This window comes from Zea mays, chromosome 6 (assembly GCF_902167145.1).
Source record: "Zea mays cultivar B73 chromosome 6, Zm-B73-REFERENCE-NAM-5.0, whole genome shotgun sequence".
Taxonomy (NCBI): domain Eukaryota; kingdom Viridiplantae; phylum Streptophyta; class Magnoliopsida; order Poales; family Poaceae; genus Zea; species Zea mays.
The window spans coordinates 9926582-9942780 of NC_050101.1; the positions used below are offsets into that span (position 1 = coordinate 9926582).

At 45.3% G+C, this 16199-nt stretch overlaps 1 protein-coding gene across 3 annotated transcripts in view; it reads right to left on the bottom strand.

Annotated features, from left to right (window-relative positions):
- The window catches only part of LOC100384121 (uncharacterized), an 86413-nt gene that overhangs the window by 33201 nt on the left and 37013 nt on the right, over positions 1–16199 (bottom strand). For all 3 annotated transcript variants that reach the window (XM_008649944.4, XM_008649943.4, XM_008649945.4), the window contains 2 exons: positions 7730–7858; positions 7502–7654 (listed from right to left, as the gene is read on the bottom strand). In XM_008649944.4, the coding sequence (XP_008648166.1) occupies positions 7502–7654; positions 7730–7858 (282 nt within the window). The remainder of the gene's footprint in view (positions 1–7501; positions 7655–7729; positions 7859–16199) is intronic.

Below are 16199 nucleotides of genomic sequence, written 5' to 3' on the forward strand. Positions count from 1 at the left end.
ACCTGCGCCACCCCTCTGCACGCCCTCACAACAAACTGTGCCACCCTCACAACAAGCTCTAGGGAGATGGAAGATGCATCTGCAGATCGACCATAATGGGAGTCAGGAAGCCAGCAGCCATACGATCCAGCTAAACATCCTAAGAGAAAGGCAAAATCGAAGGATCCAGCATGGAACTATTGTTATTGGCCGGATTTGAACAAAAAAGATGTGGTGAAGTGCATCCTTTGTGGCAAAATTGTTCATGCGGGTGTTAGAAGGTTGAAGCAGCACCTTGTTGGTGTTCATGGTGATGTTGATAAGTGCCCGAAGACAACATCGGCAATCAGCAAAGAGATGAGTGATTATTTAAAGAAGAATGCTAGACAGAAGCCGATTGAGTTGGATGATGATAAAGAGGGTGATAAAGACGATGAAGTTGAGGTATTTGGAGAAGGGGAAAGTAGAGCATCCCATTCAGTTGTTCAGCCCAGTTCCGGAACAACCCAAAAGTGAAGGCTCTTAGCTGAAGCAAGCCAAAACAATTAACGCGCGTTGAAGTCTTCTAAGTCAATTGCATCCATGCTTCGCAAAGCACATGAAGATGTGGTTCGTGAGAGGCATTGCAAGGGCAACACTCAAACTACATTGCAACGAAAGAGCAAGGAGGCGAAGGAAAGAACAGATATGTATGTTGCTGATTTTATTTATGAGTGCGGCTTACCACTTAATGTCATCAACTCAATGACTTTTGAGATCATGCTTGAGGCGGTTGGGCAATATGGTCCTGGCTCCTGGGTATGTGAAACCTTCATATCATGATGTTAGGGTGCCATTGCTTGAGAAGGCAAAGAAGAGTGTAGATGAGATAAAAAAGACTCATGAGTTGGCTTGGACTGAATTTGGTTGCACACTTATGTCTGATGGTTGGACAGATAGGAGGGGTCGACACTTGATCAATTTCCTTGTCAATAGTCCAGCTGGCACATTTTTCTTGGAGTCTGTCAATGCCTTTAATTTTAGAGGATTTTCAATGGTACAATGAGTGGGTGGACAATCAAAATGAAACAGTTAGAGAAGGGGATGATCTTGCATGGGCTCATGTGGATGATGCAATCGGTGCTTCTAGTTCACTTCAAGGTCGCAACTTCCCAAGAAGAGCCTGATATGAGTCTGTTTATCCAAGGCATTGTCAAGCTGCTGCTACACAGGAGGAGAGAGTTATGGAAGAGGAACAACAAGGCAACGAGGGCAATGAACAAGATGATGAAGAGTACATGCCTAATGATGATGAAAAAGTGGATGACTTTGGTGAATCCCCACATAGCAGTCCAATTCAAGCTGGTGCTGGTGGTTAAGAAAATGCAATGGATGATCTTGATTTGGGAGATATCTATCTAGCTGCAGCTTAGCTATCTAATGGAGCTTATTTCCTTTCAAGTTTGAACTATATTTTGTTGCTATTTGATTTCCAATTTGAACTATATGTCTATATATGGCTGTTATGACTTATGAGTTTATGATTTATCACTTATGTGGCTGATTTGGTTCAGTTTGAGGCTTCAAATGAGGTAAGCCTTGCTGTTTATTTCTGTTTCGTTCAGTTTCAGACTTCAAATGAGGTAAAACATGCCCTTTCTTCATATATAAATGTTATATTGTCTATATGAAGCCATTATATAGGCAAAACAACCACTATATTGGCAAGTCGACGACTAGTCGACTGACTTATCGACTGGTCACCAAGTTGGTACCTTATCGACTCGACTTATCGACTTGAAAACCTTTTGGTGTTTTGTTTTGTGTTAAGGCCCATTAGGCCTGGCCCACTATCTATATGTATATAATAGTCCTTAGGGACTGGGTAATAACCATCAATTCTCAGGTTAGTAACATGGTATAGAGGAGGTTTAGATTAGTGTTTTTTTCCTGCCGCCGTCACGGCCTCCCTGCCCGGCCGTCGTCGCGGCCTCCCTGCCCGGCCGCCGTCACGGCCCTCCCCTGCCCCGTCCGCACGGCATCCGCCGTCGCGGCCCTCCCCTTCCCCGTCCGTCTGCGCGTCCGCCGCCTCAGTCCGCCTCGTCCGCCGCCGTCTGCGCGCCGTCCTCGGCCATCCGCTGGGTCGTCCGCCGGATCTGCGCGCCGCCGTCCGCCTCGTCCGCCGCCGTCTGCGCGCCGTCCGCGGTCGTCCGCCGGATCTGCGCCGCCGTCCGCCCCGCCGTCAGCGTTCGCCGCCGTCTGCGCGCCATCCGCGCGTCAGACTCGCCAGGGAGGATCCTCTGCCTCGCCAGGGACGCCGCCGGTGTCGCGGCTGTCTGCGCGCAGCTGTCTGCGCATCCGCTGCGTCGTCTTTTGGCTCCCCAGAGACGTCGCCAGGGGTCCTCTGCCTCGTCAGGGACCGCGCGCAGCTGTCTGCGTGTTCGCTGCGCCGTCCCCAGGGACGTCGCTGACTTCTTCTCCGTCGTCGTCCGCGACGTCTGCCACGTCTGCGAGCTCTCGCTGTCCGGGCAGCCATCTGCGCCCACTTCTTCGCGCCCAGATCTGCTGCGCATCAGATCTCCTGCTCGCGCCGTCGTCTCGGTTGCGGCGGCATATCCACTGTTCATCACCTGCAAACAGGGGTTTTTGGTACCATCAAGACAGTCTTTCTCAGATCCGTTATTCTTTTGTCCTTTTCCTGCTCTTCAATATGACGTCCAATGCTATTGTTGTCAATATTGTGCTTGATGGGCAGAATTACCCAGAGTGGGCTTTCTGTGTTCAAACTGCATTAAGAGGTCATGGTTTACTATTCCATTTAACTGAAGATTCACCAGTTTTAGCAGCTGATAGAAGCAACGCAGCTGCAATCAAGACTTGGCAAATCAATGATGGCAAAGTAATGGCTGCAATGGTCAATAGTACTAAACCAACTTATGATTATGAGTCTGTCCAAATTCACCACTGCTAGGGCTATCTGGTCTCATCTGAAGGATCGGTTTGTTCAGGACAGTGGGGCTCTTTTACATACTCTTATGCAGCAAACTCATGTCATTGAGCAACATGATATGTCCATTGATGATTACTATTCAGCTTTTGATCGTCTTATGAGTGCTTTGACCTCCATGGTGCCTGCTTGTACAGATGTGCCTTGCCCAGCCCATAAGTTCATTGAGAAGTTCTTTACCTACAGATTTGTTATGGGCGTTCGACCTGAATTTGATTCTCTTCGTGCAAGGTTACTACACACTTCTGATACTCTCACCATGGCTCAGGCGTTGTCTGAATTACTTGCTGAAGAGACTCGCCTTAAGTCCATGTCTTCTATTACTGCTGTGAGTTCGCACAGTGTATTGGCTACTGCTCAGAAGTCCAGGAGCACTTCCTTTCAGCCTTGTGAGCATTGTAAGAAGACCACTCATCGGTCTGAGAACTGCTTTACTAAGTATCCAGAGAAGCTGGCTGATTTTCGTGTCCGTCGTGCTACTCGTGGTCGTGGTACAGGACCATCTCCTAGAGGCTCAGTTGCTGTTGCTGCTACTTCATCTGCTGGTGCTTTGTCATCTACTGGGGTTCTTGACTCTGGAGCTTCATTTCATGTGACATCTGATCAGTCACGCCTGGCTTCTACTGCACCTGTCATCGAGGGTACTTCTGTTCAGACTGTTGATGGTACATTATGTCATGTCACCCACAAGGGTTCTCTTTCCAATTCAAACTTTACTGTCCCAAATATTTTCTTTGTACCTGAATTATCCATGGATCTTTTATCAGTTGGTCAAATTACCGATCACAATTGCTTTGTTGGATTTGATGACTCATCTTGTTTTGTACAGGATCGACTCACAGGGGATGTGATTGGGACTGGCCGTCGCCGTAAATCTTCGCCTCGCCTTTACATCTTGGACACATTGCGTCTCCCTTCCCATCATGCCTCTACAGCTCGTGTGCTTGCCGCTTCCGGTCCCACACTGTCGTTTGCCCAGTGGCATCATCGTCTTGGTCACTTATGTGGGTCTCGTCTGTCTACTCTAATAAAGTCAGGATGTTTAGGTCCTACACATGTTGAGTCTAGTTTTCATTGTAAAGGTTGTCATCTTGGCAAACAAGTACAACTTCCATACTTTACTAGTGATTCTCATTCTGCAAAACCTTTTGATCTTATTCACTCTGATGTTTGGGGTCCAGCTCCTTTTGTTTCCAAAGGTGGTCATAAATATTATGTCATTTTTATTGATGATCATTCTCGTTATACTTGGATTTACTTTATGAAACGCCGCTCAGAATTGCCTTCTATTTACAAGTCTTTTTCTCGCATGATTCACACCCAGTTTTCTGCCACTATTAAAATTTTTCGTTCTGATTCTGGTGGTGAATTTTTATCTGATAATTTTCGCCAGATATTGTCCTTAGAGGGCACTTTAGCTCGACTTTCTTGCCCTGGTGCTCATGCCCAAAATGGTGTTGCTGAACGCAAACACCGTCATATTATTGAGAGTGCTCGTACTCTTTTGATATCTTCTTTTGTTCCTTCACATTTCTGCAGTGAAGCTGTTTCCACTGTCGTGTATCTCATTAATAGACAACCATCCTCAAAACTTTCTGGCAAAACACCGGGTGAAATTCTTTTTTGGACATCTCCACGATATGATCATCTTCGTGTGTTTGGCTTTCTATGTTATGTCCTGTTACCACCACGTGAACGGACTAAATTGACTGCTCAATCTGTTGAGTGTGTCTTTCTTGGATACAGTCCTGAACACAAAGGCTATCGTTGTTATGATCCATCTACTCGTCGTATTCGAATTTCTAGAGATGTGAGTTTCAATGAAAATCGCCCTTTTTTACAACAAGTCCACTCACCCCTCATATTATCCCACAGAATCCACTTCTTTCATGTGTCTCCCTTCTGTTCCTGATTTTTCATCTGAACCATCATCTTTCACAACCACACCTGATGTTCTTATTCCCATAACACCACCTTCCATCTCCACATCATCTTACTCTTCCAAACCACCTATCACCCAAACCTACATTCGTCGTTCCTGCTCTATTCCTACGGCTGGTCCTGATACTGATCTTGTACCTGATTCTTGTGCTAACAATACTGAGTCTAATGATGTTTTTAATCAGGGATATCGTCTTCGTGACCGTGGTACCATTGAACCTCCAGATCGCTATGGTTTTCCACGAGCTAGTGTGGCAATTGTTGAACCAACTACTTATCAGGAGGCTTCTGGGATTCTTGAGTGGCAGCTTGCTATGATTGATGAATTAGCTGCTCTTGAACGCACTGGCACATGGGATATAGTTCCTTTACCCTCGCATGTTGTTCCTATCACTTGTAAATGGGTCTTCAAAGTTAAGACAAAATCAGATGGTTCTATTGAGAGGTATAAAGCTCGTCTTGTGGCTCGTGGTTTCCAACAGACTCAAGGACTTGACTATGATGAGACTTTTGCACCAGTTGCCCATATGACCACTGTACGAACCTTGATTGCAGTTGCAGCCTCATCTTCTTGGACTATCTCCCAGATGGATGTCAAGAATGCTTTTCTCAATGGTGATCTACATGAAGAAGTTTATATGCATCCCCCTCCGGGTGTTAATACCCCCTCAGGGACATGTTTGTCGTCTTCGTCGCGCATTGTATGGTCTGAAACAAGCTCCTCGTGCTTGGTTTCAGAGATTCATCTCTGTCATCACAGCTGCTGGTTTTTCTTCGAGTGAACATGATCCTGCATTGTTTGTTCATGTCTCTCCAAAAGGCCGCACTTTACTTCTATTATATGTGGATGATATGCTGATTACAGGTGACAACTCAGACCATATTTCTCATGTCAAGGAGCACCTTAGTAAGGAATTTCAGATGTCTGATTTGGGTCCTCTTAGCTATTTCTTGGGTATTGAAGTTCAACAGACTCCAAAAGGATTTTATCTATCTCAGTCCAAATATATACAAGATCTACTTGATCGCTCTGGACTTACTGATACACGCACAGTTGCGACACCAATGGATATTCATTTACAACTTCGTCCGAAGGATGGTACACCACTAGCAGACCCAACTCGATATCGCCATATTGTGGGTAGCCTTGTTTATCTCACCATCATCAGACCTGATATTGCTCATGCTGTTCATATTTTGAGCCAATTTGTATCCACACCGACCTCAGTTCATTATGGTCATTTGCTTCGTGTGCTTAGATACTTACGCGGGACAAGATCAAGATGTTTACTCTATGCCTCTGATAGCCCACTTCAGCTTCATGCAAATTCCGATGCCACATGGGCAAGTGATACTGTTGACCGTTCTTCTACTACAGGTTACTGTATTCTTCTTGGATCCTCACCTATTGCCTGGAAATCCAAGAAGCAAGCGGCCATATCTCGTTCTAGTGCTGAAGCCGAGCTCCGGGCTCTTGCTACTACCACTGCTGAAATTATTTGGTTGCGCTGGCTCCTGAATGATCTTGGTGTCTCTTGTGACACTCCTACACCTCTGTTATGTGATAATATGAGTGCTATACAGATATCTCATGATCCAGTGAAGCATGAACTTACTAAACACATTGGTGTCGATGCATCTTTTACTCGATCTCATTGTCAGCAGAAGACTATTGATCTTAAATATGTGCCCTCAGAATCTCAGTTGGCAGATTTCTTCACCAAAGCACAAACAAGAGCACAACATCAATTTCACTTGATCAAACTCAAAGCTTCAGATCCTCCATTTCCACCTTGAGTTTGAGGAGGGGTGTTAAGGCCCATTAGGCCTGGCCCACTATCTATATGTATATAATAGTCCTTAGGGACTGGGTAATAACCATCAATTCTCAGGTTAGTAACATTTTGGAGGTTTGTTCCTCCCTTTTGGGGCCTGGGGCAGACGGTGGAGCTACCGGTCTTGTAATGAGGTGAAAGCCGGATATTTTTATCCATTATCTAAAAAAAAGGATCATTAAAGACATTAAGAAGAGGCTAGGTTGTGGTTCTTGGCAGGGGCACCAGGGATGAGATTTGGCCCCGATTGGGTTGTGTATTTTTTTCTTTACTACCATGTAACCCTTTTCTGTACTCTCACCACTTCAGCGGCTTGTAACGGCCTATTTTAGGCCATCTATTGTTTTTCTTAATATAATGATGTGCAGCTCTCTCTTGTGTGTTCGAGAGAAAAAAAAATGTTTGGCCTTGAGTTGTACTCAAATGTTATACTTGTAGAAATGCTCAACCCAAATATTCATTCCACGGATCGAGTTTTTTTGCTGGCAGTTAAACTACTACCAATATCACTAGGAATTATATATAACAGAAGTACTATTACTGTTCCAAATTGTAAGTTGTTTTAGCTTTTCTAGATAGATACACAATTCTTACTATGTATCTAGACATAGCATACATCTAGGTTCATAACAGGAGCCATATAACTAGAAAAGCCAAAACGACTTACAATTTTTGGAATGAAGTAAGCTATTTGCTGTATGGCAAGAGAATTTCATTTTCTTGAACAACGCATGTCAAGAGAAAAATCACACTCACTTACCTCAATTAAGGGTTCTGATATATTCAGATTAAGCTGCTTGCTTGAACTTAAACACACATCAGTACTGGGTGATATATCCAATCCACAATCACCACATTTTCTTAGCATATTTAACTGAAATCTTGAGGGTTCTACAAAAGGTTCCCACATAACCTACAAATATATAAGTTGCTATTTCAGAACTAGCATAACTAAATTTTGAGAGGCAGGAATGTTGTAGCATTTTACCTTATCAATGTTATTGTAATTTACTAAAAGGTCAACAAAAGCAGACACTTCTGTCCTATCCTTCATTTGACTGAACTGCACAGTTAGATTCTTCAATAACGTCTCTATTACAGGTCCATGACTGCTCCACTGTCAAAACCATTGCCAAGAAAAATGAAGAGCAGATTATAGCTTGAACAGAACATTATGTAAGTCAGCATATTGATGTATGAAAAGCTCAGGAAAACATGTATGGACCTGTTTCATTTACTGAATTCAAGATACTTCAAGCCTAATTATATCATTAATTAATGAAGCAAACATAATTATCTGTGCTGTGTTTGATCACATATGATGGTCCAAATTCTTATTTGGATCAAAATACATCAGCAACATGCTGGTCTCAGCTAAAAACATATATAGTGATCTCTGATTACAAAATTAGCCATACAATCTAATGTCTTAAATAGCTACTGGTTAGTTTCCATTTTGTGGTATTTACATTATGACATAACTGACATTAGCGTTTCATTACACAATTTTCTCGAAGTCAATACACAGCAACAACAAAGCCTTTTGTCCAAAAAAAGTTAGGGTGGGCTAGAGTTAACACCCAAATGAAGCCACAAATCAAGGTTGAGGTTGTTAAAGTATATAAGTGGATTAACTACATTCTCCCATCAGCTTAAGCTTTTGGATTGAATTGATTAGTGCGTCCACTCTAACATGGTATCAAAGCCAGAGGTCTCGAGTTCGAACCCTGGCAGAGACTTTATATGTGCCTCCACCCATTTATTTCCACATTTGCGCCATTCTCTCTGGCTGCACGTGAGTGGGGTGCTGAAGTATATAAGTAGATTGACTACATTCTCTCATCAACTTAAGCTTAAGCTTTTGGGTTGAACTGGTTAGTGTGTCCACTCTAACAGAGGCATGTGGATAGTTGTATTCTGTTCGCTCCAATTTGAGGCTAAATCTTTAAGTATATTCCATCCTTTCAATTTCAAGTATCCTTTTATTGTCTCTTTTCATGTCAACTTCAGTCTTCTCCTGCCTCTCTGCTCATTACTATTGCACCTTAGGATCTCACTGTAGATTGGTGCCTTTAGAGGTCTCTATTGAACATGTCCAAACTGTCTCAATCAGTGTTAGATAATTTTTTCTTCAATTAATGCTACCCCTAACCTATCACGTGTATCATCGTTTCGGACTCGATCCCGTCTTATATGGCCACAAATCCAACACAACATATGCATTTCCGCAATCCTTATCTGCTAAACATGATGGATTTTTATAGGCCAACATTCTACATTATACAACATAGAAACTCTAATTGATATCCTCTAAAACATGCCTTTTAGCTTCTATGGTACCCTCTTGTCACATAGAACGTCAGACATTTGCGCCACTTCCGTTGTCCTGCTTTGATTCTATGACTAACATCTTCTTTTTCGAAAGCGCAGGAGAACTGCGCATCATTTTAATTAGAGAAGAAAAAAGGTCCAAAATGGACCAAGGTACAAAGCCCTAAGCAGGCTTAAACAAAACAAAAAACTCACACCACTCCCTAGACCCTGTGAAGGTTACGCGCAAGCTCTAAGCCAAAACTCTGAAGATGCTTGGCTCCAGCCGTAATCCAACACCCAATCTCATCAAGAAAGACGCATCTGATAGAGCTTAGCGAAGGGGTCTCCCCATTAAAGACAGCTTTGTTGCGGTGGATCCATAAACACCAGGCCCCCAAAATGATGATGTTGTTCATGCCCTTTCTCTTGCTTTTATGAATCTTCTTACTTGTTTTTCGCCACCAATCAGCAAAGGAGGTCTCCTCTCCTGATGGAGAGAGATTACCTACATCCAACACGAACAGGATGGAATGCCAGAACTGTCTTGCAAAGACACAGGTACACAAAATATGTTGTATGGTTTCCTGCGCTTGATCGCAGAGTAGGCAAGACACTGGGTGGTCCAGACCTCTCTTCTACAATCTATCTGAAGTCCAACATTTATTCCGAATAGCCAGCCACAAGAAATACTTGCACTTTGGGGGAGCCCAAGATTTCCAAAGCCTCTTCCAAGGTTCAAAAGTAATAGCTCCCATAAAAAAGCCCTGTAACAAAACCTAGAAGAAAACTGACCAGAGGAAGTATGCAGCCAGGTGTGAATATCCGCCTCCTGTGTTAACACAATATTGCTTACAACATCCCAAATCAGCAAAAATTGTCGGATCCCCGTCCAGGAAAGAGGTGTCAAGATGTCATTGATCCGTTGCTGTCCTCCAAGAGCTTGGGCCACTGTTCTAGTGGAGACAATAAGTTTACCAACCTTGGAAACGACATCAGGGGCAAAATCATTGATGCAGCCGCCATTTATCCATTTATCAGTCCAAAATAGAGTTCTGTTTCCGTTGCCCACCGCAGTAATAACCGAAGCATGAAAGAACTTCCTGACCTGCAACGGCACAGGCAGCTTAAGCCCATGCCAGGGCCTGTTTGAATCTGTTTTCTCCAGCCACAACCATTTAGCCTGCAGTGCCCAGCTCTGATAATACAAATTTGGGACCCCAAGCCCACCAAATAAAAGCGGCCTTGTAACGACATCCCAAGAGACTAATCAGTTACCTCCATTCACGTCCTTTCTGCCTCTCCATAAGAACCCTCTGCGAATCTTATCAATCGATTTGATCACCCACTTGGGAATACTCATGGCAATGAGAAGATAAATAGGGATGGCAGAGAGAACAAAACGCACCAATGTCGTCCTGCCAGCGAGATTAAGTAGCCGAGCCTTCCAATTGGGGAGTCTATCTGCTATCTTCTCAACCCAGTCCATAAGAGCTGCCTTTCTGAGCTTTCTATCTGATATTGGGAGACCCAAATAATTACAAGGGAAGGACGCCGAGCTGCAAAGAAGAAGGTTGCAACCCTGCTGCACAGCTTGGTCACTACATTTAATTGGGATGGCGCAGCTCTTGTTCATATTACACACCAGTCCAGACGTTGAACCAAAGCAGTCCAATATTACCTTAACACAGTTTAGATCTTCCACTATAGGTTTAACAAACAGAACCACATCGTCGGCATAAATAGAAATTATGTTTCGGACATTCCCTTCCTGAAGGTTATGGAGCAACCCCCTATCTTCAGCTAGCAGAAACATACTGCTAAGGACATCCATGATTAGCACAAATAGCATGGGGGAAAGGGGATCACCTTGGCGAAGCCCTCTCCGATGCCTAATAGGAAGACCAGGAGACCCATTTAGCAGCACTTGAGTGGAAGATGAAGCCAACAAATTCGAAATCAAATTTCGCCAAATATTTCCAAATCCAAGGTGAGAAAGCACCTCAATGAGAAAAGCCCAAGAAACGGAGTCAAAAGCCTTGGAGATGTCCAATTTTAAAAATAAACTTGAGACTCTTTTTTTGTGAAGAGATTTAATAGAGTGTTGCACCATCATGTAATTATCATGAATCGATCTTCCTTTCACAAAAGCACTTTGGTTAGCAGCCACCAAATTCTGAAGGTGGGGGCCGAGCCTATTAGCTAGCAACTTAGTAACCAATTTAGCGAAGCTGTGAATTAGGCTAATAGGCCGGAAATCCCTGGCTGACAAGGCATCCGTTTTTTTTGGGATAAGCACAAGACTAACATCTTCTCAAGATACAACATTGATCCTAAAGGCCAAAACGCATCCTTCCTAGACACTACTTGACCTTCCAAACTAGCATCTCCTTCCAAATGTGTAGTAGTGCCTAAGCTAAGATGTATTCAGTTTTAGTTCTTTTTTCTCGAATACGCAGGAGAGCTACATATCATTATATTAAGAAGAAAGGTGTTAAAAAACCTCGTACAACTCTACACAAAACCACACACTATAGTCTAGGAGCACTTATACAAGAGAAGGATTTGACCCTACATCATGCAGACTAGAGACCAAATCACCGATTGGAATGCTGAGGTAAAAGGATATCAGATAATCCGCGAGGCCCAGCACTACACCAAAGATTAGACTCATCCTTGACCATTGATGACCTTGCTAGGGCTAGACTGTTCTCCGTTGAAGACACATCGATTGCGATGAATCCAAATGACCCAAGCCCCTAATATGATAAGGGAGTTCAGACCCTTGCACAACTTATTTGAAGGACCATTAAGGGTCAAGTTTACTTCCTCCCACAAGTCATCGAAGGAAGTAGAGCTGAGACTGGGAGTGAAATGCTGCCAACCGACAGTTTCAGGATATTAAACCAAACTTCCCTTGAAAAAATGCAGGATGCTAACAAAAGGTTCATAGTTTCTTCCTCCTGGTCACATAACAGACAACTTTGAGGGTGAGGCAAGCCTTTTATCGCCAGCCGGTCAGCGGTCCATCATCGCCCGTGCGCCACAAGCCACATGAAGAATTTACATTTTCCAGGAGCCCAGCTTTTCCAAATCCTCCCCCATGGCCTAAAAGTTGTTGAGCCAATGAAGAAACCATCATATGCTGACTTGGCGGTATATTTTCCTGAGCTAGAGAGCAGCCATATATGCTTATCCTCCTGTTCCGGGTGCAAAATCCAGTTTGCAGCAAGGTCCCAGACGAAATCAGTCGGCACATTAACAGTAATAGCCCCTCTTATGTCCTGCACCCAGCTCCCAGTAGTGAGGGCATCATGAACACTCCTCTTCTTAGCCCTTGAAGAGACCAGCTTAACAAGATGAGGTGCCAAATGATGCAAACTTTGGCCATTTAACCATTTATCTGTCCAAAATAGAGTATTCCTGCCATTGCCCACCACAGATGAAACTGCCGCAGAAAAGAAGGCATGAACTGAGGGTGCACATGAATTTTGAAGGTTGTCCAGGGCCGGTCAGGATCAGTTTTTTGTAACCAGAGCCAACACAATCTAAGGGCCCAACTCATATGTTGTAGGTGGGAGATGCCCAAGCTTCCAAGATTTTTTGGCCTGGTAACCTTGTTCCAGGCCACCAAACAGTGCCCTCCCATAACTTATTTTCTTCCTCTCCAAAGCAAACTTCTCCTGATTTTGTCTATAGCCTTAAGAGCCCAAGAAGGGAGGTCCATGGCCATAGCTAAATAAACCATCATCGAAGTGAGAAATGACTGAACAAGAGTCAGCCTTCCAGCTCTGGATAGCAGGTCGGCTTTCCAGCTAGGCAGACGATTTGCAATCTTATTAATGAACTTGTTATAACGATCTAGAGCCTCCTGATCAATGCCTTCATTCTCATCAATCACGTGCACGACCCTCATCACCTTCTTCCTAAATTTGGTCTGACCATCGCTGAAAGCAGCCAAGTTCTCGACGCCAATTCCAGCAATACGCCAACTGCGACGTGGAGGAACAGCAGAGGAGTTTGCAACCCTTGGTCTAACAACCTGAGGAGCCGACAAGATACGCTCTGAAGACTTGGTAACAATGGATCTGAAGGAAGATCTGAGGTGATTTGACTTGAGCGATTCAGAAGGCAAATTGGAGTCATCAACACAAACGTTGCCAGAGCTGCTATAAAACTCTTCTTCTGGAATAGACCTTCAGGGGCTTGCAACACGGGGTTCTAGATGGAACCATATCCAGATTACAGGTAGGGAGGTCCAAGGGTGTCGCGTTCTAGAAAATCGCAGGGGAGGCATGCTTCCTCAACCAAAAAATCTCCAAGGATTTGCTCAACGCGGAGCGACGAGGCAAAGCTGCTTGGACACAGGTATACAGGGGCAACGACAAGCTGAAGTGAGTTATTATTCAAAGCAGCTGGCCAGGCGGGTCACGAAGAGGCGGAGAAGAAACGTCCGGTGCAATTAAGACATTGGTAGACACATGTGCCGCCAGCTCTGTAACCGAAGAGGCTGGGAGAGCTGACGCATCAACTAGTCCAACAGGCATCTGAAAACGAAGCATCAACCGCCGCCCAGAAGGTTGTAGACGCAGACGCTGCCAGCCCATCAACCAGAGAGACCGAGAGGGCTAGGGCATCGATTGGCCCGCCATGCTCCGAATTCGAAGGAACTCGCGGTCCCAAGTGCGAATGAACCGAAGCACGGACCAAAGAAGACTGGGGCTGGGAGCTGAAACGACATTTCTGCCGGCTTCCGGAGCCGCGATCACGACCATTGGCTGGCCAGAGACGGCGGAGAAGGCGGGGGAGGGGGCTCCACCGACGAACGGTCCGAGCGAGACACCAGGACCGAACAGGGTAGACCACCTTGCGCGTGGACGAAGGCACATCCCCCACATGAACCGGCGACTCTTCCACATGGAGGTCCACGGCCGAGGGCAGTCCCTCAGGACCAGCACACCAAACTCTCATCTTGAACACAGACAGGTCCACGTCTTCTTCAGTGACAGGCATGGTTTAAAAGGCATCGCCTAAGCGACGCCTAGGCGTCCAGGCGGTGATTTTTGCTAGGCGTCGAAACCGCCCAGATAAGAATGAGTATGGCGTCCGCCTTGGCGAGGTAGGCGTCCGCCTTGGCGAAGTAGGCGTCTGGACGACGCCTGACCTAGGGTTTGCTGACCAAATTGGCGCGTGTTTTGGGCTTTAGGCGCGCGTTTTGGGCTTCCCCCTGTGCGCGCGCGGCAAATTTCTCTGTGTGTGTGCGGCTGCTCCTGCGCACGGGTCCTCTCTCTCCCTGCGCACGACTGCTCTCTCTCTCTCTGTGTGCGCGGCTGCTCCCTCTCCCTGCGCGCGGCTGCTGCTCCCTGGGCGCGGCTGCAGCTCGCGGCTGCTGGCTGCTGTTCGCCTGCTCCCTGGGCGCGCGGCTGCTATCTCTTCCCTAGTACTGGTAGAGTGGTAGGTCCTCCTCCCCTGCTTTCTCTCAGGTGTCAAGACTCAAGAATGATGTTTCTCACTTCCTCCTCCCCTGCTTCCCCTGGTTTCAGACTTTCAGGTTTCTGTCAAGTGTCAAGAACTCAAGACTGTGCAGCGAGTAGGTTTCTGTCAAGTGTCAAGACTGCATCGAGTAGCGAGTAGCGACAACATAATTTCTTCTCCAAATGAAGCTCCATCTTTTGTGGCTGGTGAGTATGACCCGAAGAGCGATCCTACCCGGAAGCCACGGAAGTCTACTGATCCAGGGTGGAAGTATGGATTTCGGCTAGATCTTCAAAATAAAAATAAGGTGGAATGCACCCTATGTGGTCAGGTTGTTAGTGGAGGGATAAAGAGGTTAAAGCAACATTTGGCAGGGGCATACGGAGATGCAAAGTTATGTCCCAAGGCTAGCAGTGGATTAAGGAAGGAGATGACAAGTTATTTGGAGGCAAACAAGAGAAAAAGACCAATGTTTCTGGATGAAGATGAAGAAGATGATGAAGTGGTGGAGGTGGCAGCAGAAGATGAGGCGAACGATACATCTGTTGTGGAGTCTCAAGCATCCAAGGTGCAGCCCAAGCCTAGTTCTGGTACAGCAGCCAAAAAAAGACAATCAACCTTGCAATTTAAGGCAAGTAGTGAAGCACAGCCAAAGACAGCCAAGTCCGTAGTTGAGATGTTGTGGAGAACACCAGAGGAGGTGGTGGATGAGAGACTTTCAGGCTCTTATCAGCCCACAATCTTGGCTAGTGCAAAAAGTAAGGAGGACAAACACTATGTGGACATGCAGTGGGCTTTGTTCTTCTATGAGTGCGGTGTTCATCAAGAAGTTGTTCCGCCATACGGATCTTCCAGAGATGATATGGAAGCCCATGAAGCTCGACATCCAGCAACCGAGGCAAAGCACCACCACCGGACGCCATGAAATGACGAGACCATCTTCTGATATGCAAACCTTTGAACTCCGGGGTCTCCTACCATAACTCCAGTTTCCTTTCCTGTTTACTTATGTCCGACTTCCTCAACTACCACTACAGCGTCCATAAAATGCATACACCAAGAGATATCCTTTGTATGTCCCTTGTGACCTCATCTATCACCAAGACAAAAGGGTAAGGGCTCATAGATGGTCCTTGATTTAGTACTATTCTAATCATGAAGTAGGGCGGACCAATCTGCTGATTTGTTGGGTCCCTCCCTGGTAGTCGTTTCTTTTTTCATCTCTTATGGATCCTTCAAAATTTCTTATTTGGAACGTGCGAGGTCTTAATGGGTCTGCTAGACAGGATGTTGTACGTACTTTGGTGGATTCTGCTCGAGTTGATGTGGTTTGTCTTCAAGAGACTAAAATGGTGGATATTTCTCGGTTCCTTGTATTGCGGATGCTTGGTCCAGCTTTTGACAATTTTGTCTTCCTACCCTCTGTTGGTGCTAGTGGTGGCATCTTGGTGGCTTGGAAAAATAGCATTGGTATTTGTGCTAGTAGCAGGGTGGACGGTCATAGCGTCTCTGTGAACTTTCATTCAAGCACCAGCCCCCCTTGGTGGCTTACATGTGTGTATGGTCCGCAAGGGAATCAAGAGAAGATTCAGTTTCTGCAATCTCTTAGAGAAATTAGGGCTCTTTGTACTGGGTCGTGGCTTGTGCTGGGGGATTTTAATCTGATCTTAAGG